The 23,089-nt window shown below is 53.6% G+C and overlaps 1 protein-coding gene across 1 annotated transcript; it reads left to right on the plus strand.

Annotated features, from left to right (window-relative positions):
• The first annotated feature begins 561 nt into the window (after positions 1-561).
• Positions 562-21,159, plus strand: DNASE1L3 (deoxyribonuclease 1L3). Its single transcript, XM_084902867.1, has 8 exons — positions 562-1,137; positions 5,611-5,699; positions 7,276-7,362; positions 8,336-8,448; positions 11,100-11,212; positions 16,412-16,569; positions 19,352-19,448; positions 19,855-21,159. Exons 1-8 carry the CDS (start codon positions 991-993, stop codon positions 19,969-19,971), a joined length of 921 nt encoding a protein of 306 aa, XP_084758993.1. The 5' UTR covers positions 562-990; the 3' UTR covers positions 19,972-21,159.
• Positions 21,160-23,089: the final 1,930 nt, after the last annotated feature.

The following is a 23,089-nucleotide window of genomic DNA, read 5'->3' on the forward strand; positions in this document are numbered from 1 at the left end:
CTGCCTTCTTCACAGAAGGAATCTCTTTGCCAAAGTCTGGAAATCTCACCTGGGTTTATAACTTGACTGAACTTGATATTTCTTATGATTTGCAGATCTTCAGATCTTCCTGCCCAAAATCTCTAAGAATCAATTTTACTGGAGTGGAAGTCCCCCAATTCTTGCAAAACCGTCTTTCTTGGGGCCACATGACTCTTACGGGTTTTAAGATAACATCGGTTTGAGTCATGAATCCCTCTGGGGGCTTTAACTGGCTCTTCGTCCTTCAAGCCCAAGGACATTTCCCTGACCCCTGCTAGCCAGCCAGGGATTTCTCACCCTGGCCGCACACTGTTAGCATGTGGTGTGTTCAAGTGTACACAGGAAAACAGCCTTTAAAAATTATCTCATTCAAACTCGCCTTGACTTTAATTCCGCCCATCAGAGTGGTTACAGAATCAGAGCCTGGGTGTGTCTTCAAGGGACAGCCGGCTGCCAAATCCCGGCGATGGTGGAAAACAGCAGAATGTCCCCCCAAGGAAGCTCCATCACCCCAGATGCCCTCTGGGGCGCACCACTTCTAAGTTCATCAGCTTTCAGGAAAAGGCACAAGACCACATGAGAGAGAACCAGATGTCACAGCTGGCTCCCGGATGGCAGGACTGTCTCTGGCAGAGATACAAGTGACTTTGCAGGGGATGCGCCTACATGAGGCAGGCCAACTTCCTCGCCAGGCTGACAGCAACAGGGGATCCTAAATGATTAGCCCGTTTCCTTCATTTCCTGAGGGAATGAAACCCATGATCTTCAGTTCCTCAGAGAAGTGAAAGCAGCAGCCAGGAATCCGGTCATTCCTGTTGTCTGCGGGCTTTATAAGTCTGCAGAGGGCGAGGAGGTGGCCTGAAGACGAACCCTTGCTGGGACTCCACTCACTGCTGTGCTCGGGACACTGCCGTCCTCCACCCAGCCCGAGCCCAGGAGCAGCGCTAGGAGCCCAGGAGCAGCACCAGGATGCCTCGGCCGCCGGCCTCCCTGCTCCTCCTCCTCCTCCTCCTCGCCACCAACGGAGCCCTGGCCCTCAGGATCTGCTCCTTCAACATCAGGTCCTTCGGGGAGAGCAAGAGGGAGAACCAGAAGGTCATGGACGTCATTGTGAAGGTGAGCCCCTTTCAGTGGGAAGGATCGCTGGACCCTGTCCACTGCTTTCAGACCTGAAGAGACTCAGACCCCAAGTTAGTTAGTTCCTTGGTTGAAGGTAGCAGCTGGCTTGAAATTTTATAACAGTAACAACAGCAGTAATTCTAATGGTCACTTCACTTCTCTGTGTCATTATCACCTCCCTATAGGACTATGTTGTTGTTGTTTTAATTATTTATTGATGAGAGAGAGAAAGAGAAAGAGAGAGAGAGAGAGAGAGAGAGAGAGAGAGAGACATTGATTTGCTGTTGTTTCACTCATTTATGCATTCATTGGTTGATTTTTATATGTGCCCAGACCTGGGATTAAACCCACAACCTTGACATATCAGAATGATGCTCTAACCAACTGAGCTACCCGGTCAGGGCCATGGGGGACTGTTTTGAAGAGCACATTAGCTGATAAATATAAAGCTCCTAAAGCAATACTTGGCTCCCAGTAAGCTCAGGTGAGGGTGGGCTACTACTATAATTCTTGTCACCATTTATCGAATGCGTGCCAGCTCTCTAAGTACAAGATTTCATTTAATAACCCTTAGGAAGGAGGGTACCTGTCCCCCCTGTAGAGATGATGAACAATGAAAGGTGAAGTGATATCGTACAGCCTGTGGGCGGGTGGGAAGCTGGGGTCCCAGCCAGCTGGTCTTTTAACCATTCCTGCAGCACAGAGTTTTATTTGCTTTCTGCCTTCCTTTCCTCCTTCTTTTTTTCCTTTTTTTTCTTTCTCTCTTTCTTCTTTTTTTCTCCCCCCTCCCCTTCTTCCTTTCCTCCTCTTTCCCTGCCCCCACCCCATCAACCTTTTCCCCACTCCCAATTCTAGTATTTTTCTCCACTTAGATAAGACTTTTCTTGGATAATATAACCAATTCCTGGGAACTCTGCCCACACTTCTCTGGAGTCGTTGACTCTCTTTACCCCACAGGTTAATTTTTAAAAAAAAATTTTGTTAATCCTCACCTGAGAATGTATATATTGATTTCAGAGGGGAAGGATGAGGGAGGGAGAGAGAGAATCATTGATTGGCTGCCTCCTACATGAGAATCATTGATCGAGCTTGCAACCCGGGGATGTGCCCTGACCAGGAATAAAACCTGGGACCCTTCAGTCCACAGGCCAATGCTCTATCCATTGAGCCAATCTGGCTAGGGCTGAGGATATGTTTTCCCATTGCTTTTCAGAGAGAGTGGAAGTGAGGGGGGAATGGCTGCTGAAAACTTTCCCAGGACTCTGACCGGGTGTTAGCACTTCAGAAACCTCCGGGGGCACCGTGCTATAGTGGGAAAGCCAGGGGCCTGGGTTCGGATCCCACCTGGCAGCAGGTTAAGTGAGCTGGGGAAGTCCCTTCCGCTCCCGGAGCCTCCATGGCCTTTCAGGAACATGGGCCTTACACAACCTGGAGTGCAGTGAGGCTGAGCAACGTCAAGGTGAGGGAGGCAACAAGGCGGGTGATCCCCAACAGGAGCTGCCACTCTGTCATTAGGCAAAGTGGATTGCAATGACGGGCACACTCTGTCCTAGCTCAGACGCTCCTTTCAGACCTGCTCGTCCTTGCCCTTTGGATGGTACCCAAGGCCTTGCAGATGTTGGTTTTTAGCCAGGACAGCCATGCCAAGCCTATGAGAACCCTGACTCCCCGGCTCAGCTGGAAACTCTGGCACGTGAAGAAACAATTTCCCCGCTTCCTGGTGAGGAGGGGCCCGTTCAGAATACCTGCTGAAGTCCTGTCACCCTCCTCACTATTCCCCCCGGGAAATGTCACCACAGGCTGTTCTTTGGTGATTCCACGGAGGGGGCCTACCGTCAGCATCTCCCTTAAGCCGCCGTGACCTAGAGGGCTGGCGGATGGGCAGGACAGACATGGCACCACGCATGTCTGAGGTCTTTGTCAAGGCCCCGACCTTCTCCATTATCTCAAAGCCACCCGTAAACAGAGGCCACCGGAAAACAGAGCCACCTGCAGCACTGACCGTGAGACTCACATCCCAGGCTCCTGGGACAGTAATACGTACAGGGGCCCTTGTTTGAGCACCTCCTATAGGCCAGGCACTTTGTATCTTATTTAATACCGTGACGTAGGCAGCATTGTCCTCACTTTATTATTGAGACTCAAAATGCTGAAGTGACTTATTCAGGCTTCCATAGCTAGTAAGGAGAAGGACCAGGTCCAAATCCAGCCACGTACGTGGACATGCCTTTTACGCATTTCCATAACTGGATTCATCCCGTCAGAGATGAGCCCAGCTCCACCATGCTGTAGTTGTTACAGCCTTTGCTGGGAAGGTTGGGGGGTGAGGGAGGCTGCCTTCTCCCTCCTGGGTTTGTTGGCCGGCACCACGGGCAATTCTCCAGGTGCCAAATCCTGCCCGGGAAAGGCTCCCTCTGCCTGTGGCGTCGTCCGTTTGTGTCCTTCAAGGGTCGAGCTTGTCCATCCAACAAATACTCATTGAAGGCAGGCCATGTGCCCGATGCTCTGAGACACTGGGAGTGAGACGGTGGATGTGGGGGGAGCGCTTCACAGAGCTTACAGCACTCAATCACTTAGTTTAGGAGTGCTGACTGTCCTGGGCCCTTCATGTGCATCCAAGCTCAGCCTGACAACTCTCTGATGAGTAGACCCCTTTGACAGATGAGCAACTGGCATTCAGAGAGGTGAAGCGTGTTGCCCAAGGTCATGGAGCAGAACTGAGGCCTGACGGACCCTTCCCGGGCTCTTCCCCACCATGCTGGCTACTCCCCGTTTAGGGGCGTGAAAGAGGCTTTCATAGGCTGCCTTCTGCCCCAGGTTTTTCTAGAGTTCTCCAGGCTGCCCCTTCCCCGCTTCCCAGGCTCACTCATGACACCGCCTGCGGGGATTCCCTCACCACTAGCCATGCACTGCCCCTCCCCCTGCCTTCTGTGAACAGTCCGGAGAGTCTCACTGGGTAATGGGGTAGGAAGGCCTTCCAGGGACCCTCATCCTCAGACTCCTCCTAAGGAAATGGAGCCTGGGAAAATATATTTTTCTCACCTGAAGTTGGGGCAGAAAAAAATGTGTCATGAATGAATTTGAATGATTATGGGGGAAACACAATGCAATATTAGGTTTTGGGGGGGGGAAGATGAAAACTGTATGATAAATATGGCCACTGTTTGCTGAGCATCTGTTCTGTGCCGCGGACTGGACAGAATTTTTTATCTACTGTGTCACTGAATCCCTAGGAGGGGGGATCATCCCAGTCCCCAGATAAAGAGGCTGGCATTCAGGGAGCTTATGTGACTTGTTCAAGGTCACACAGCAGGTGGGTGATAGAGTCAAGACATGAATCTAAGGCACAGCCAGTGTGGCTCAGTGGTCGAGCATTGACTTATGAACCAGGAGGTCACGGTTTGATTTCTGGTCTGAGCATATGCCTGGGTTGTGGGCTGGATCCCCAGTGTGGGGAATGCATGAGGCAACTGGTGAATGAGTCTCTCTTATTGATATTTCCATGACTCTCTCCCTCTCTTTTCCTCTCTGAAATCATATATCTTTAAAAAAAAAAAAAGACATGAACCCAAGGCCATCTGACTCAGAGTCCATACTTTGAACCCATTGGCTAGTCATTTTGCTGCCACTTTTGTAAATAATGTAATGGAGAAATCATGCGGGAAAGGAACTTCTCCTGCATTCTTTACCCTCTAAGCTCCTTCTCCCCTTTCAGGGCCTTCCGATGGCCTCTCCTCCTTGGCGTCTGGGAAGAAGGAATTAATTATTCCTCAACATTCCTACAGCTGGGACTTGTTTAGTCCAAATGTCATGTCCCTCCCATGGGAGCTAGTTGTTTCCATTTGTCCCCCTCACTGGACAGGGCAGCTGTGTTTTAACAGGTTGGCATGGTGGCCTTTTAGTCACACCGACCGAAGTTCAAATCCTGGCTGCACCACCTCTGCAGGCTGTGCCTTTCAGCTCACCACTCAGGCCTCTGAGCTGGTTCCCTTCTGCACGGCCGTGAGGGAAAGTCATTCATCGAGTTGGTGAGGCTCAGCGTAGGCTCACAATAATGTCAGGTCTTAAAGCTATTATCATGGTGGTAATACCTCAATATTAGCCTGGTACTTTTCATTGACTAAGGGTTTAATAAATATTGATTATTATTATAGTCATTATTCAAGCAAAGCCGAGAGGTGGGAAGTTGGGTGTGGATTTGGATTGCCCAGGCTCACATTCTGCCTCGGCCTCTGGCTGGGTGACTCTGGATGCTTTCCTCACCTCTCCGGAGCCTCAGGCTCCTGTCTTTACGATGGGCACAGTAACAGCACCTCCCTCTGGGAGCCCTTCATTTATTTTAGGCAAGAATTTAATTAATTTAACAATGCACTTAATTTGATACTTGAAGCATAGTAAGTGCCCCCCCCAAAAGGATTTTTATTATGTGTAGTAAGTGCCCTCAACCCCTTGGGGATTCTCTCTCTGCAGGTCATCAAACGCTGTGACATCATACTCCTGATGGAAATCAAGGACAGCACCAACCAGATCTGCCCCACACTGATGGAGAGGCTGAATGGGTAAAGATGGGGCCCCAGACCCTCCGTGGGTTCAAGGTCAAGTGCAAGGGCACCTGCAAAGCCCCAGGGAACCGACTTAGCAATAGAGCAAGCGCTCACTCTGACCACCAACCAAACCAGTACATGTGGCCAACGTGGCCTGAGCTTCCATCTCTGTTAGCCACGGTTCTAAGATCCTTCAATCAGCTGGCTTGAATAGGAGACAACAAAATAAGGGAAACAGATGAGGAGCCAGGACAGTGAGAGAAATGAAAGAAACAGACAAGAGGCTGAGCTGAGAAGTGCTATTCTAAAGAAAGATCAGGTGTCAGTAGGAAATACGAAATGACCACAGATGGGATGTTACGCAGCCATTATAAATCATGTTTATTGCAGAACAGGTTAGATCTAAACAGGCCAGCATGGAAAGATGGCTGCAACTGAACAGAACAAGTTCAGAATTGTAGGTGGAGCAACCCAGTTTATTAATCATATCGCATTATAGAGAAATAAGAGTATGGTTGAGTTCGCACTATAGAGAAATAAGAGTATGTTTGAGTTTGCATGGGCATAGAAGAAAGACTGGAAGGATATGCTTCAAACTGCTACTAGTGGTTACTGTAGGGTCTAACTTGGCCCCTAAGTAAGGTGACCAGACATCCCGCTTTTGACAGGACAGTCCCAATTTTTAACAATTTTGTCCCGCGTCCCACGTCCTGTGGCATTTAAAAAAAAAAAAAAAGTCCAAAAGATTTAAAAGAATCTTTCAAAAAAAAAAAAAAAACGCCGCTGGATGCGGGACAAATTGTTAAAAATCAGGACTGTCCCGTCAAAAGCGGGACGTCTGGTCACCTTACAGAGGTCCCTTCTGCTTTCTTCCAAATGAACCTGAGACCATGCCTGGGGCTAGGCATGCCCTAGATTTCTCTGCAGCCAGAGGGAGTAACATCGGGTCAGGCTCTCTAGGGTGGAGTGATCAGTAGGTTTGGCAAACAAACTGAGAATTGGGTTTCTCTGGGAAGGTGAGGGTTAGGGTCAATGGGACTTCATGGCTGTATCTCCAGCTCCCAGAACATAAACAACAGCTGGTTTGAAATTATAGTTCTGGGCTTGTTAGAAAATGCCTGGGAGTTTTCAGAGCAGGAAAGAGTGTCCAAAGAAAATGTGACTAAGAACCATGCATACAATAAATGCTCAGGAGTGGTGTGTGGGGAGGTGACCAGAAAAGGTTGCTCTAACGGGGAGTATGAGCTGCAGCCCCAGCCATGGCCCAGAGTGGGGTTTGGGCTGATTCAGGCCTGAAGCTTCTATGGTCTCAGTGGTCTCTTACAGGTACAGGCCAAAACATATAGATTCGGGAAGACCTGGGTTCAAATCCCAGCTTTGTGTTTACAAACTATAAAAATGGGGTAACAGTGGTATCTACCTATAAGGACTAGAAATAAAGATCCTGGCATATGTTACATTTCCAGCCAATGATGGCCCTTCTTATTAGACTCCTTTGGAGTTATGGAGGCAGGTTGGAGAGAGGGGAATCTCTGCAATAAGGAAATGATTTTCTTTTTTTAAGACTCAATGTAAAATCTTTGTTTTCTAGAAATTCAAGAGCCACAACATACAACTGTGTGATTAGCTCTCGGCTCGGAAGAAATACATATAAAGAACAGTATGCCTTTATCTACAAGTAAGTATCATCTATGCTTCCTGGAACTATGGTTCATGTATACACAACGGCTATGAATTTAATCAAAATGCATATCTTTTCTTCAAAATGAAATTTTGATCTCTAACCCGTTCTTAATATCACTAAAAGTAATTGCCGTCGAAATTGGGACTGGTGCAAAGTATTAACTCTTCAAGCTAGAAAACACGAGCAGGTTCCTAACACCTAATGTGTTGGTTAACTCAGTGGTTGCCTGGTCAAGGGGTCCAGGATTCCTTTCTTCTTCGTAATCCAGTCCTGGTCCAGGGATGGAAATCTGAGTTGTCCAGCACAGCTGACTCCAGAACTTCATATTCTCACCTTCTTCCTGTTAGTCCAGTGTTTCCCAAACTTCTCTCATGATGAGAATCACCTGGTGGAGTTGTTAAAATGCAGATTGCTGAATCCCAACTAAGAAGTGCTAAACTAGAATTTTTGGGAACATATAGGTAAAATTGTATACTTAACTAGTGCTCTAAGACATTGTAAGTATACAATTTTACCTATATGTTCCCAAAAATTCTAGTCTTAGAACACTAGTTAAGTATATAATTTTATAAGTATATAATTATAAGTATATAATTTTACCTATATGTTCCCAAAAATTCTAGTTTAGCACTTCTTAGTTGGGATTCAGGAATCTGTATTTTAACAACTCCACCAGGTGATTCTCATCATGAGAGAAGTTTGGGAAACACTGTACTAGTAATTTGTTTTAAGTCTGAACATTAACTGTGGATGCCCCAGATACTTAGTATTGCTCAGCTCTTTGCCTCCCAAAGGACCCTGGCCATTGAGAAGAGTTGACTGAGCCTTGTTCTCAAGGTAAAGATCCTTTTCAGCTCTGGAGCCCACTGGGGAGGCTAGTGAAGCCATGGAAACCTAGACAATTACTTCTTGAGAGAAGTAAGAAGACAGCTGACTCAGCTGAGTGGACTTCTCTTTTCTCTTCTAGGGAAAAGTTAGTGACCGTGAAGGAAAGATACCTCTACCATGACCTTCAGGATGGAGACGCAGATGTATTTTCCAGGGAGCCCTTTGTGGTCTGGTTCCAGTCACCCCAAACTGGTGAGACCCACACACCTCTCTTGCCCATGATCTCCCCAGAGCAAATGGGCAACAGCCCTAACGTGTGAACTGTGACCCTAGAGTTTATGCAGCATCTTGAGGGAGGCTTTAGGCTTGATGGAGAAGGCCATTAAGAACGTCTAATACTGACCCTAGCCGGTTTGGCTCAGTGGATAGAGCATCGGCCTACAAACAGAAGGGTCCTGGGTTCAATTCTAGTTAAGGGCACTTGCCAGGGTTGTTGTCTCAATCTCCAATAGGGGGCATGCAGGAGGCCACCGATCAATGATTCTCTGTCATTGTTGGTGTTCATATCTCTCTTTGCCTCTCCCTTTCTCTCTGAAATCAATATATATATATATATATATATATATATATATATGAACTTGTAATGACTGTAGAAGATGCAGTATAGTTTGATGACACCAAGCTGGCTTCTCAGAATGTCAAGACTCAAGACCTCCCCAGCCTGGAGCCCCACCTCCTTCTGGAATCAATGATAACTCCACTGTCTTTGGAGCATTAAGGCTAATAGGACTTATTCACCTTACTTCCTCAGTCCCAATCAAGTACAACCATTTCTTCATTTAAAAAAAATCCCAGTGATGGCCAGCAAAGTTGAAGTCTTCAACCTCGGGTCTTCCTCCAGTAACTTCATAGAAGTCTCTCCTCCACAGAAATCCAAACGATTGCACCCTGAACTTGAATAACAATAGTTCTTGTATTAGCCACTAACAATTGTTGATCACTGATTAGTGCCAGGCTCCTAGACTCCTTGAAATGATTGTCTCCACTTCAGAAAGATGGAGTCCCTGAGCCAAGCTCACCCAGCACCCATTGAAGTAGATGAGTCAGGGTTGTGACCCAAGCCACCATCTCAGGAGCTCATGCTCTTACCCACTGTGTGACACTCAAGTGAAGTCAAGAATACATTTGGTTTGCCATTTGGAGCTGCAGAGAAGCAAATATATGTTCCGTACCTATATGTGCCAGGCACTGTCCCAGGCGCCAGACAAGGTCTCTGCTCTCGTGAAGTTATACTTTAGTAGGGGAGATAGGTAATAACCAAACAAACACATGCAGAGCTGCAAGTGTGCACACCTATAGCTACAAATATAAACACCCTGAACTAGTTCTGCCCTGGGTCAATGACCTCCGAGGCAGAGTGCTGACAGACATGGGAGAGTGGGGAGGGAATTCCCAGGAAGGAGAGAGAAGGAAGTGGGGGCTATTGAGAGAGCATGTACAATAATCCTTTCTCACGCACACGATTCACATTTAGCTGAACGAGCAGTGTTCAGAGCATCTCCACACCCCTTTGCTGATTGTATTTTCTCCCAAGGAGTCCTTTGTGAATTGCTAACAAACCTGTCTTACTGAGCTTCCAACTTCCACTCTTCTCTACCCCTTTCTCCCTCCTTGGGATGGCACCTCAGCCATGTCCTGTTTAGTTTTCTCTCTTATTCGAGAAAAGCTCCTTATGTCCTCTCTATCTGGGGTTAAAGATGAAGGAGCTAGCTGTTCATACATCTTTTAATTCATTCATTCATTCATTCATTCATTCAGCCAGCCAGTCCATCAATAAACATTTTGAGCACCTCCAACGTGCCAGGCACTGTGCTAGATACTGGAGCCAAGAGGGTGAGGGGACAGGTAAGCCTGCCCTCACAGCCCTGGTTCCAGTGGCCAGAATGGAAGTACAGCCAGAAAGTTCAGAGCATGAGTGAAGTGAGCGAGATGTATTGCCTATCAGCGTGAAGGCCCACCTTCGATGGGGTGGGGGCCAGGGAAGGCCTGGGAAGTGACATTAGGCTGTGACCTGCAGAAATCAGTCAGAGGGGACTGGCAGGTGGTAGAGGGAGGGCAGAGTGAGCACACGTGTTCAGAGGTGGGGAAGGGCTTGGGGTGCACAGGGGGGCCACAAAGAGGATGGGGGTGCAGTGGAGGAGTGAGGAGGAGAGTGGGAGATGGGGCTCCAGGTCCTGGCTCCCCACCGTGTGACCACCCAACAGCACCCAGCTCCCAAGCAGGAATGCGGGGAAGCCGGGGGACTAGGCGAGGAGGCGGCCAGAGCACAACAGCGCTGTGAGCAAGTGGGCCAGGCAGGTTCCGAGGCCGCCCACAGCCCTCGCTGGGGCCTCTCAGTGCCTCCTGGTGGGGGCCGGTTTTTAGACACTTCCCAAACATCCACTTCATTTTTTAAATAACATTTTTGAGGTTTTTTTTTGTGTGTGTGTGTGTGTTTTTTTTTTTCCTGATTGCAAAGGGTGTATAAACTGACATGCTTTGATGTTTTTTCATTAGAAAAAAAAACTTCTTAGTACAAAAGCCAGCCTTATTATTTGTTAACAACAGAAAATACAGTGTGTGTTTTTTAAACGGCAAAGTGGAAACACCCACCGTGCCAGCAAGGAACACGGTCTCCCAGCTTTTTCTTAGCCACGCAGGGCGAGTGGGAGGAAAGAGGCTCTCATGTCCAGAAAGCAGCCGCCGTGACCCTAAGATCCGGCCCCTCTCAGCCTCGGGCTGGCCCCCCTGGAAGCGGGGCCGGTGACAGGGCGGTGCCTCCTGGGCGGACAGCCGCTTCCCTCCGCCCTGCCCTGGGACCTGGCCGGGGAAGAGCTGACCTCCGCCTCCTTCCTGCTCCCTAGCCGTCAAGGACTTCGTGATCGTCCCCCTGCACACCACCCCCGAGGCCTCCGTGAAAGAGATCGATGAGCTGGCCGATGTCTACAGGGATGTGAAACGCCGGTGGAAGACGGAGGTGAGACCCTCCTGTGTGCTGCATTCCCCTCTGGCAGGGGCGGGGTCTGGTCCAGGGGAGGGATGAGTGACTCCCCGGAGGGTGAGGGGCTCAGGGCCCGTGCAGACCACCCCTTCGGGGCCCCCATGTGGGTCCTTCCTCAGCCCTAGATGTCCTTCTGGCTCCATCTGCCTGGGTGCCGCCCGCGTGGGTCTTGGGGCTCACACCTGCTCCCACACACCCGCTCCCCCCACACCCGCTCCCCCATACCCGCTCCCCCACACCCGCTTCCCTCACACCTCTCCCCTCACACCTGCTCCCCTCACACCCGCTCCCCTCACACCTGCTCCCTCACACCCCCCTCCTCATACCTGCTCCCTCACACCTCTCCCCTCACACCCACTCCCCTCACACCTGCTCCCCTCACACCCGCTCCCCTCACACCCGCTCCCCTCACACCCGCTTCCCTCACACCTCTCCCCTCACACCCACTCCCCTCACACCTGCTCCCCTCACAGCCGCTCCCCTCACACCCGCTCCCCTCACACCCGCTTCCCTCACACCTCTCCCCTCACACCTGCTCCCCTCACACCTCTCCCCTCACACCCACTCCCCTCACACCCGCTCCCCTCACACCTGCTCCCTCACACCCCCCTCCTCATACCCGCTCCCTCACACCTCTCCCCTCACACCCGCTCCCCCCCACACCCGCTCCCCCCCACACCTGCTCCCCTCACACCCGCTCCCCTCACACCTGCTCCCTCACACCCCCCTCCTCATACCTGCTCCCTCACACCTCTCCCCTCACACCCACTCCCCTCACACCCGCTCCCCTCACACCCGCTCCCCTCACACCCGCTTCCCTCACACCTCTCCCCTCACACCCACTCCCCTCACACCTGCTCCCCTCACAGCCGCTCCCCTCACACCCGCTCCCCTCACACCCGCTTCCCTCACACCTCTCCCCTCACACCTGCTCCCCTCACACCTCTCCCCTCACACCCACTCCCCTCACACCCGCTCCCCTCACACCTGCTCCCTCACACCCCCCTCCTCATACCCGCTCCCTCACACCTCTCCCCTCACACCCGCTCCCCCCCACACCCGCTCCCCCCCACACCTGCTCCCCTCACACCCGCTCCCCTCACACCTGCTCCCCTCACACCCGCTCCCCTCACACCCGCTCCCCTCACACCCGCTCCCCTCACACCCGCTCCCCCCCACACCCACTCCCCTCACACCCGCTCCCCTCACACCCGCTCCCCTCACACCCGCTCCCCTCACACCTCTCCCCTCACACCCGCTCCCCTCACACCCGCTCCCCTCACACCCGCTCCCCTCACACCCGCTCCCCTCACACCTCTCCCCTCACACCCGCTCCCCTCACACCCGCTCCCCTCACACCCGCTCCCCTCACACCCGCTCCCCCCACACCCGCTCCCCCCACACCCGCTCCCCTCACACCCGCTCCCCTCACACCCGCTCCCCTCACACCCGCTCCCCTCACACCCGCTCCCCTCACACCTCTCCCCTCACACCCACTCCCCTCACACCTCTCCCCTCACACCCGCTCCCCCCCACACCCGCTCCCCCCCACACCCGCTCCCCCCACACCCGCTCCCCTCACACCCGCTCCCCTCACACCCGCTCCCCTCACACCCGCTCCCCTCACACCTCTCCCCTCACACCCGCTCCCCTCACACCCGCTCCCCTCACACCCGCTCCCCTCACACCTCTCCCCTCACACCTCTCCCCTCACACCCGCTCCCCTCACACCCGCTCCCCCCACACCCGCTCCCCTCACACCCGCTCCCCTCACACCGCTCCCCTCACACCTCTCCCCTCACACCTCTCCCCTCACACCTCTCCCCTCACACCTCTCCCCTCACACCTCTCCCCTCACACCCGCTCCCCTCACACCTCTCCCCTCACACCCGCTCCCCTCACACCCGCTCCCCTCACACCTCTCCCCTCACACCTCTCCCCTCACACCCGCTCCCCTCACACCCGCTCCCCTCACACCCGCTCCCCTCACACCCGCTCCCCTCACACCTCTCCCCTCACACCTCTCCCCTCACACCCGCTCCCCTCACACCCGCTCCCCTCACACCCGCTCCCCTCACACCTGCTCCCCTCACACCTGCTCCCCTCACACCCGCTCCCCTCACACCCGCTCCCCTCACACCCGCTCCCCTCACACCTCTCCCCTCACACCTCTCCCCTCACACCCGCTTCCCTCACACCTCTCCCCTCACACCCGCTCCCCTCACACCTCTCCCCTCACACCTCTCCCCTCACACCTCTCCCCTCACACCGCTCCCCTCACACCGCTCCCCTCACACCGCTCCCCTCACACCGCTCACCTCACACCTCTCCCCTCACACCGCTCCCCTCACACCTCTCCCCTCACACCTCTCCCCTCACACCCGCTCCCCTCACACCTCTCTCCTCACACCTCTCCCCTCACACCGCTCCCCTCACACCGCTCCCCTCACACCTCTCCCCTCACACCTCTCCCCTCACACCGCTCCCCTCACACCGCTCCCCTCACACCGCTCCCCTCACACCTCTCCCCTCACAAAGGCTGTGAATGCTCAGGGAGGGACCAGCTGGTGCTGGCCCAGTGCTGTGGCTGGACAGGGACGAGTGTACAGCATCGTCCCAGTGACCCCACCAGGTCGCTATTTTTACCATCCTCACTTTGCAGGTGAGAACAGTGACACACAGAGGTCCGAAGTCTTCCAGGTGCAAGTGACAGGATCTCAAACTGGCAGAAGCCACTTCTTGGTTCTTGTAACTATATAAGATGTCCAGGAGTGGCTCAGGCACAGCTGGTCCAGGGCTCCGGCAGAGGAACCAGAGCTTGGCTTGTCTCTGTCCACCTTGGCCCCCCCTTCCTCTGGGGGGGCCTCCAGCTCAGGCTGGGTCCCCTCTGAGACGGCAAAACAGCCACCAGCAGCTTCTAGACCAAATGGCAAATGTCCTCTCCCACACTGTAGCAAATACCCGGGAGGGAGTCTTATTGGCTCTGATTGGGTCACATGTCCACCCCTGAGCCCATCACTGTGACCAGGGGCTGAGAGGCTCTCACCGGCCAAATCTGTGTCAGCTCCACCCCGACCTCATGGACTGAGGGGAGGAGGGCTGCCATTCTCACAGCAGGACCATACACCTACCCCGTTGGCCTCAATGATTTCCTCACCTGGGAAACCGGGATGCCACCCCTGTGGCTGTGAGGTCTGGGGAAGAGCTTGGCAACCATGGAAGTGCTCGAGGGGGCTCTTCTTCATTCTCCTTTCCTCCTGTCGGATGTGACTCTATTGCTCCCATCCTCCTCCTCCTCCTGTCCTCCTCCTCCTCCCGTCCTCCTCCTCATTTGCTAGAAGTGCAAATGAGTCAGGTGTGGCCCAGCGCTGGGCATGGAGAACACAGGGGTGTCTTCCATTGCTTCCTTGTAAAGAGCAGGTCAAGAGAAAGACTCACTCATTCAACAAGAATGAATTGAGCATCTGTGAAGTGTTGGGTACTGGCCCCAAAATGAACAAGAGGAGAAATTCGTGAGGCAGATTGGGGTTCAGTTCTTGGTTTCACCCCTTGAACCTCCAGCTGAGTGGTGTAGAGCAGGCCCTCTATCCTGATTCCACAGGAGCTAAAGGTCCTTCTACCTCCGAGTGTTTGTGAGGTTGAAACGAAACTTCACAAAACACTTAATGCTGGATTTGGCATGCAGAGAACGCTCCGTGAACGTGCCTTTATTAATAGAAGCTGGCAGGCACTAGGGTTAAGGATGACATCCTGTCCTCAACTGTGCCCCTCAGTCACAGGGAAAACCGTGATCGGAGGTCAAAATAAGACGTGCTTGAAGAAAACTCCAAAGTCAGCAGCAGCCCCGAACAATGGCCCAGACAAGGAAATCTGGCACTTCCTCAGGATGGGGGAAGCTTGAATCCTGTCCCATGAGCCCTCCACGGAAAAGCACACCCCAGATAGCGTGTTCCTGTTGGCGGCCTGAGGCTCTTCTCACTTCCCCCATAGACAAGATCGCCACGGGAATCAATTCCCAACTCCAGGACAACAGCAGGGAGAGGGCTGTGCCCAGGCTGTCAGATACACTGCCCGCCTTCATCTTTCCTGCTGGGGAACAAAGGGCGTTGCTTCATTCATATGTTGGAGCCCGAGAGAAAAGATGCGAGGGAATCAATTAGCAGCCTGCTCTCACCACCCACCTCGCCCCGCATGGATTATACAGACAGGGTGACTCAGAGCAGGAGGGAGCAGCTGCAGCAAACACGCCCTCCCTGTTAAGAACACCCTCCCTTGTACACACCTGCCTGTCACACACTCATCAAAACTGTGACTCAACTTCATTTATACATATATATTAATGACAATCCATTATTTGTGATCTCATGGGGACCAGGGACCCAGCCGCAGCCTGGCTCGGTGGTTCCGGCTCCTGCCTTGTCTGGGGCGGCCCTGTCAGACATCAGCTGGGATTTCAGTCTCGGAGGCTGGGTCAGGGCTGCACGAGTCACTCCACGCTGGCTCACTTGCATGGTTAGCAGACTGGGTGCTCCCTGGAGACCTCAGCCCTCTCCCTGTGGGTCTCTCCGTGAGGGCTGACCTCCCACAATGGTGTCTGGATCCTAACGATGGGCGTCCTGGGCTCCTGTGTGTGTGTGTGTGGGGGGGGGGGTGGGTGGGGATGGGGGGGTGCCCTTTCCACACTTTCCCGCTCCCTCCTCCCTCTGGGCGTACGGTCCCCTTTGTGACTCTGTTTTAAACTGTGGCCTCTTCTTGTAAAAAGCAACAGGAATTCAGGAAGACCCTGTGTGGGTTTGCCAGGGCCGCCATAGCCAAGCACCAAAGACTGGGTGGCTCAAACGGCACAAACATGTCAGGAAGGCTGGAGGATGGAGATCGAGGCGTCAGCAGGTTGGCTCCTCCCGCGGCCTCTCCCTTTCCAATCTTCTCTTTCTGTGCGGACACCGGTCCTACTGGATTAGGGCCCACCCCTATAATCTCATTTTTTACTGAATTGCCTCTTTAAAGGTCCTCTCTCCAAATAGGTCACCTGCTAAGATCCTGGGCTTAGGACTTCAAAACTTAAATTTGGGAGAGACACAGTTTATTATCCCGTCATTTCCTGAGCATGAGTGATGGAGTTTGGCAACAAAGCCCACCCGGCGACTGATGCCCCGCCCACACCATGTCTTTCAGAACTTCATCTTCATGGGGGACTTCAATGCCGGCTGCAGCTACGTCCCCAAGAAGGCCTGGAGCAGCATCCGCCTGAGGACCGACAGCCAGTTCGTGTGGCTGATTGGGGATGGAGAGGACACTACTGTCAGGAGCAGCACCGACTGTGCATATGACAGGTGGGAGCCAGCTGCCGAACCGCTAGCCAGGGCGGTGCTTCCTATGCGTTAGGAGAGGCGCCCCCCTCTGGTCAGACGAGGCATTTGGCTTGGAGAGCAGCGGCCCATTTCAGGCCTCTCCACCTAGAGAGGCCCACAAACGGCATGGCTGGGCACCGTAGTTTGGCAGTGGCAGGCCTGGGCTTCCGTGTCAAACGGCTGGGTTCCAACCCTCACTCTACCACTTAAGTTCGTGACTAAGAGCCTTGTGCCTCTATTGTCTCACCTGTACATGGAGATTAGAGGAGTACCTCATTCGTGGACACAGGGTGATAATTAAGGGAAGCAGCACATACAAATCTTATAACACAAAGCCTGCCATATAAGCGCCCAGTGCATTCGTTGCTGTTAATTATTCCATCACAAAGACATGTCCCAGTTTTCTCATCCAGTCCCTCGTCATTAGGCATTAGGATCATGGGTTATCATATTATTCAGGGTCAGTTATTTAAACATTTCTGATTCTTTATGTACTTCATGCATATAGTTATGATTTCCTTAAGGCGAAACTCTAAGACATGAGAGCAGTTAGAGCAAGGAAGTGTTTTCACTTCTAAAGCTTCTGCCACACATCCCTAAATGAAAACGCACGCATTGAAATTACTGCACGCCCTTGTACGTGTGAAATCTCCCTGGGGCTGTTCCGTCAGCGTTCACCTTTGCTCCTTAAGGCGGAGGGAGGCGGTGAGAGTGCCTGCAGCCTGTGGATGCTCATGGCCCGCCTCCCATAGCAGAGACCGCAGGCAGGGAATCCCCTCGGAGCCCGGGCCCCACGCTGGCTTCCGTTCCCAGGGCCTAGCCTGCCACAGAGAAAGCGTGCGATGGCCACCTGCGAGTCCGAGATTGTTCTCACTTCTCCCGTTTTGAGGTCTGGCTTTCGTTTCCACCCCATGACCTCCTTGGTTCCTCTGGGAGCTCTCAGGGCTGGTGTGTCCAGCGCAGAAGTTGTCACCCCCGCCTTGGAAGGCGGAAGCAGCCCTCTAAGGGGGGGAGCAGAGGCAAGGTGGGAGGCCCCAGGAGACTGAGCTCCCTGCACCTCCCTCCGTTTTGAGGGGCTGCCAGCAGGGGACATGCCAGTTGGGCACACCAAGTCCCTTCTGTGACCCCAATCTTCTCCCAGCAAATGCGAGGGAGGTGATGGGAAATGTTGAAGCAGAAGAATAGACAAGGTCACAGCAGATTAGGGGGTGGGGAACAGGTTACACACGGGTGTTCCCTGGGACCCCAGGGTTACACACATGAATGCCAAAGGATGGCGTGTGATACTTTCCTTTTTATTAAGTTTATTGGGGTGATGCCTGCTAATAAAAGTATGGAGGTTTCAGGTGCATACCACCTGTATACTGTATTGTATGTTCGCCACTCCACGTCAAATCTATGTTTTCCTTAACAGCATGGATCTTTTGTGGTTTCTCAAAAGGCATATAAATGTTTTTGTTTTGGACTCAATGCGAGTCTTTGTTCTGTGTTCAAATATCCTTTGGACACCTCCCCGGCGGGGGCCCGCCTCGGAAGAGCTTAGCAGGACCCGCCGGCCCACCTGTGCATGAACCTACGCGTAGAAGTCAGAAATGGGGAGCCTTCCCTGTGTCCTTTCTGACCCTCGGGCTGGGAAGGGTGGCTTTAGGGAATCTCCAGCTGCCCGTGAAGCCTTTACTTGTGGTGGAGTTCAGAGTTAACCAGGTGATGGCGCTCGCCAGCACAGGACACCAGCCAGCCCCTCGGAGTCGGGGAGCGCTCGGTGGATGGTCGTGAGCCCGCAGCTGGACTCCTCCTGTCAGTCTTCGTCAGTCTGTCGGGGCCACGCAGACCCCAACTGCATCCCCCACTTGGTACCCATTAGCGTCCATGTTTCCAAAACTCAGTTAACTACCATGTACCCATTGGTTTTCTCCATATTTGTCTTTATTTTTTTATTTATTTTATTTATTTTTTTAAATATATTTTATTGATTTTTTTATACAGAGAGGAAGGGAGAGAGATAGAGAGTTAGAAACATCGATGAGAGAGAGTCATTGATCAGCTGCCTCTTGCACACCCCCTACTGGGAATATGCCCACAACCAAGGTACATGCCCTTGACTGGAATCGAACCTGGGACCCTTCAGTCCCCAAGCCGACGCTCTATCCATTGAGCCAAACCAGTCCTGGCCATATTTGTCTTTAAATACATTCATATCTTATTGAAAAAAAATAATAATTTTAAAGGAAATGTCAGAATACCAAGGTAAGAAGCCAGCATCATTTGCCATAAGTCGAAAATAAGTGTACAAATAATTCCAGTGAAAACCGAACCATGCAAATTCTGCCTTAATTCTCCTGCCTCTTTACTGCGTGCAGCCTGCTCTCTCTTGGTCAACATGGAAGCGTAGGGAGTATTGAAGGCAAGCTAGCCCCTTTCTCCATCATCAAATCAGGGAAAGTGAGAAATAACGGCAAAGGGAATGATAATCTTAGAATGCATGGTGCTGCTGTGTATCATATAAAGTCTTCCCTCCCACCACCAGGGCTACCTGTCCACACAGGGTGACACTGTCCTGGTGCCTACAGGGCCCCAGAGGAGCTCATCCTCTTTCCCAGTCTCGGGCACTATCCTGAGGTCACAGGCTAAGCCCAGGGTGGACTCTGAGCACAGCATGGCAGGTCCAGGCTGCTCAGTCAACGTCAGATGTCAAACATGGACCTGCTTTAACCTCAGATGTCAGCGGTGGATTAACAAGACTGTCTTCCCTCCTCTTCCGTAGGATTGTGCTGAGAGGACGAGAGATCGTCAGCTCCGTGGTACCCAAGTCCAGCAGCGTCTTTGACTTCCAGAAAGCGTATGGGTTAACTGAAGAGGAGGTAGGGCTGCCCCCTTGTCTTTCTAAGCCACTGACTGTCCTGGGCAGACGGGTTGGTGTCATCACTGAGGCCACTAGAGACCTAACATTGGGCCATTGGACCTTGAGTCTCAATGCCTGTGGCTCTGTGATTTGAGCACCTGCCTAAGGCTTCTAACTGAGCTGGTCCAGGGTGGACTTAGAGAACCGCATGTCAGGTCCAGGCTGCTCAGCCAACTTCAAATGTCACACGTGGACCTTGGTTTGACCTCTGAAGTTGACTGAGCAGCCTGGTGTAATGCTCAGCAGGGTGCGCTCTGTGGGGTGACGGTGGGCATTCCACCTTCTCTCCCGAAGCCTGAATTTGCTCATCACGAATGTAAGAGTGCCTCCTCATTCTCAAGTGCGTCTCCCCTTCCTCCTCACAGGCCCTGGAGGTCAGTGACCACTTTCCAGTTGAATTCAAACTACAACCTTCAAAGGTCTCCACCAGCAGGAAAAGATCTTTCTCTTCCCGGAAGAGAACCAGGGGCCGCCGCTCCTAGATGCCAGGGCACCGCTTTATGAACCGCTTCTCGCCTCTAAACAAACAGCTCTCACAGTACCAACTGCTCCCTGCGGCCAGGAAACAAGACTGGCCCCGCTGCCCTCATTGTCCAACTTGGATTTAATCCAACTTGACCCGAACTGAGAGGAGACCCTTCCATTATCCCCGTGGCTGGTGCCTCCCCTGAACTGCCCAGGAGGAAGCGGGGCTTGTGCAGCCAAAAAGAGGGTTTTCACACCCTGAACCCGAGTCCTGCTGCCAGCTCGGCCGCTGCCCAGCCTGGCCCCGGAGAAGCGGCCGCAGGAGGAAGAAGATCCGTTTCCAGCCTCACGAGGGACCCTGTGCCACCAGAAATGATCAGAAATGCCTAGGCCCCCACGGCACCCCAGGATTCGGGCAGTTCGCTGTTTGGGGGATCTGGCCCCTTGTCTGAGGTCGGCCACCATCACATCTCACCGGGATGGAGGATGAAGGCTTCTCCCTCCTGACCTTCCTGCCTCTGAATCGTCCTCCAACTCAGCCAGCCCCGGGACCGCCAGTGTCCTCCTTTGAAATGTCATTCTGACCACAGGCTACCCTTGTTCTCCTCCCTCCCCCCCCCCCCCCAATTTGGAGAGAGCGCAGAGGGTCTGGACACCGCGAAGGTTTCTATATCGGGGTGTCATGTCAGACTCTCCCCTTCGTCCCACCTGGCCGCCTCTTCCCTGTGCCCGCGTGCCCTGTCCCATCCTAGCGCCGGGGCAAGGGGCCCGGCCCCATGTCGGCTGCATCCCCCGGTCACATTCACCGCATTGCATTGGCACCCAGGCCACTGCTGGCGCTCCGTGGGGGTCCAGTGGATCAGAGGCCCAGGTGACCGGCAGAGACGCGAGGATTTCATCCCGTTTCTCTAGCCGAAGAGCTGCAGAGGCCCCAGCGGCAGGGCACAGGCGACCTGCGTCCTGACCGGCGGCAGCCCTTGTTGGCTTTGCTGTTTTCCTCACATCGCTTCCTGGTTCAGGCAGCACAGGACATGGCTGCCTGCACGGGCAGCACCAGAGGAAACTCAGGCACAAAGGGTCTTGCCCCCATCCCTCCACCCCCACTCCCTGTCTCCGAAGCAACCCCTCTTCCCAGCGATGCATTCTGCCAGCCTGTACACAATGAGCACATGTGTAACCTTGGAAAATACAGAGAATGCACACTATTGGCACGGTCCCACTCTGCTTATTTCCCCGAACGTATTAGGGACGATGCGGCTTTTCGTATAAGAAAATGGACCACAAGCTTGGTTTTTGAAATTAGGTAACATCCGAGGGAATGAAATCAAAAGGCTCTGCTTACGCGGGGAAAACCGTTTCTCCAAACGTGCGACTAACCTCAGAGGCTTTGCAGGCGCGGGCAGGGGGGTGGCGAGGCTGCCAGGCTTCTGTCGCCCCCTCCTCTGAGCGGGGCCGCCCCAGAACACGTCCAGTGTCCGAGGTCCAAACGGTCAGGCCGGCACTTCACAAACGAGCTCAAGAGCGTCCTTGTGCCCACGGGCCAGCGTCATGGCTGGGAAGGGAGTCCTGTGCTGGTGGATGTGATGGTGGGGGGGCAGGGAAAGCAGACCAGACCCTAAGAGAGGGTGCCCGAGGCCCTGACCTGGCCCCACCATCCTGCGGCCTCCTCGGTGACCAGCCATCCATCCCTCTGTCCCTGTGTCCCTGCACAGAGCAGGTTACAGGAGCCACAGCACCTGCCAGCTCTCAGTCCGGGCAAACTGCTGGGCACGGGGCGGGGGGCGGGGGAGGGGGCCACAGAGTGGAGTTTCTCACTGGCCACAGCCTGAAGCAGCTGCAGACTCTCCCCTCATCCGCCCGTTGCTCTGGGTCACCTGCCTGGACGGGTTCCCGTGGCCCTTTGGGGGGCCCGCCTGGTCCTAGGCCCTCTCTCAGCGTCAGCTTGGTTTGGAGGGTTTGAAACTACGCGCCTGTTGCCATGGGAGCTCCCAGCCCCGCCCCCAGCCTGTCTCAGGAGGCCTGCACCTGCCTAGGAGGGTCTGCACCTGCCCGGGAGCCTTAACAAGCCCCCATGGCCGCAGGCCAGACTTTCTTTCCTGAGTTGTTTACCGAGGACCAGATTCTAAATGCACTCTGAGGGCAAGAAGAGGCCCAGCAGGTGGAGGCCAGCTCACTTTGCAGCCATCCCGGCCGCGGGACATGGAGCAGGCCACTTACCTTCCGTGTCCTTGGCCCCAGTGGGGTTAACAGAGAGCCAGCCTCACGGGTGACGTTTAGATAAGATAACGCAGGTAGAACGCCAGGAGCCTGACACCGAGTCAGCCCTCCGCAGGTGGAGGCTGCTTTTCATGAGCAGGACTTGCTCCGGGGAAGGCTGGGCCGCTTTGAGTTTGGAGGCATGTGGCTCTCGTTGAATGACTGGGAATGAGTTTTCCCCACCCACTTCATCACTCAGCTCAGCAAGCATTTGGGCAAGTGAGCCCCGAGAAATGGAGACGCCCCTACTTCCAGTCCTTGTTATTTTCTCTTCCTCATCAGCACCCCTTTCCTGCCTCCCCGCCCGCGCCCTTCACCGTCCCTGTGGGGATGGGGTGAGGGTGAAGGAGCAGCTCCTGTAAGTGAAGACAGCTCCACACCAGGAGAGGAAGTGCCACCCGCATCCCTCTCCCCAGCCAGGTGGGTGTGGGGGAGGGCAGAGCCACGGCAGGGGGTCACACCTGCACCGCTGCCGAGTGCCCCCCTCAGAGCTGCCACCGGATGGCCCCGAAGGCAGAGGTCAGAGTCTTGGCCACAGTCACATCTTGAAGGAGAGGGGGTCACCCTGGGCCTCAGGCCCCGGGCCCCAGCAGCTCCAAACCTTAGAAATTGGAGAAGCTACTGAAATAAAGGGACACTAAGAGAATTTCAAGGAAACAAGGACGTGTGTGCACACACACACACACACACACACACACACCTTTCCCAGGGTCGGCCCAGCTGGCACGTATCCCCCAGGGACCCAGGTTCGGGCTGATTGGAGCAAGCCCAGGTTCCTGCCTCTGTGGGTTCCCTGATGGCAGGAGGAAATGTATTGGTCATTTGTAAACACTCCTCCTGACCCTCTCTGCTTCAGGAAACTCTATTTCTCTTATCAAA

This window comes from Pipistrellus hanaki (assembly GCF_964339955.1).
Source record: "Pipistrellus hanaki genome assembly, chromosome: 13".
NCBI lineage: Eukaryota > Metazoa > Chordata > Mammalia > Chiroptera > Vespertilionidae > Pipistrellus > Pipistrellus hanaki.

Excerpts from the sequence above, each read along its gene's own strand:
- DNASE1L3 (XM_084902867.1), top strand. The coding sequence starts at position 991 with ATGCCTCGGCCGCCGGCCTCCCTGCTCCTCCTCCTCCTCCTCCTCGCC. Across the intron at positions 1,138-5,610 it reads TCATGGACGTCATTGTGAAG|GTCATCAAACGCTGTGACAT; the intron begins GTGAGCCCCTTT and ends CTCTCTCTGCAG. Across the intron at positions 16,570-19,351 it reads ACCGACTGTGCATATGACAG|GATTGTGCTGAGAGGACGAG; the intron begins GTGGGAGCCAGC and ends CCTCTTCCGTAG.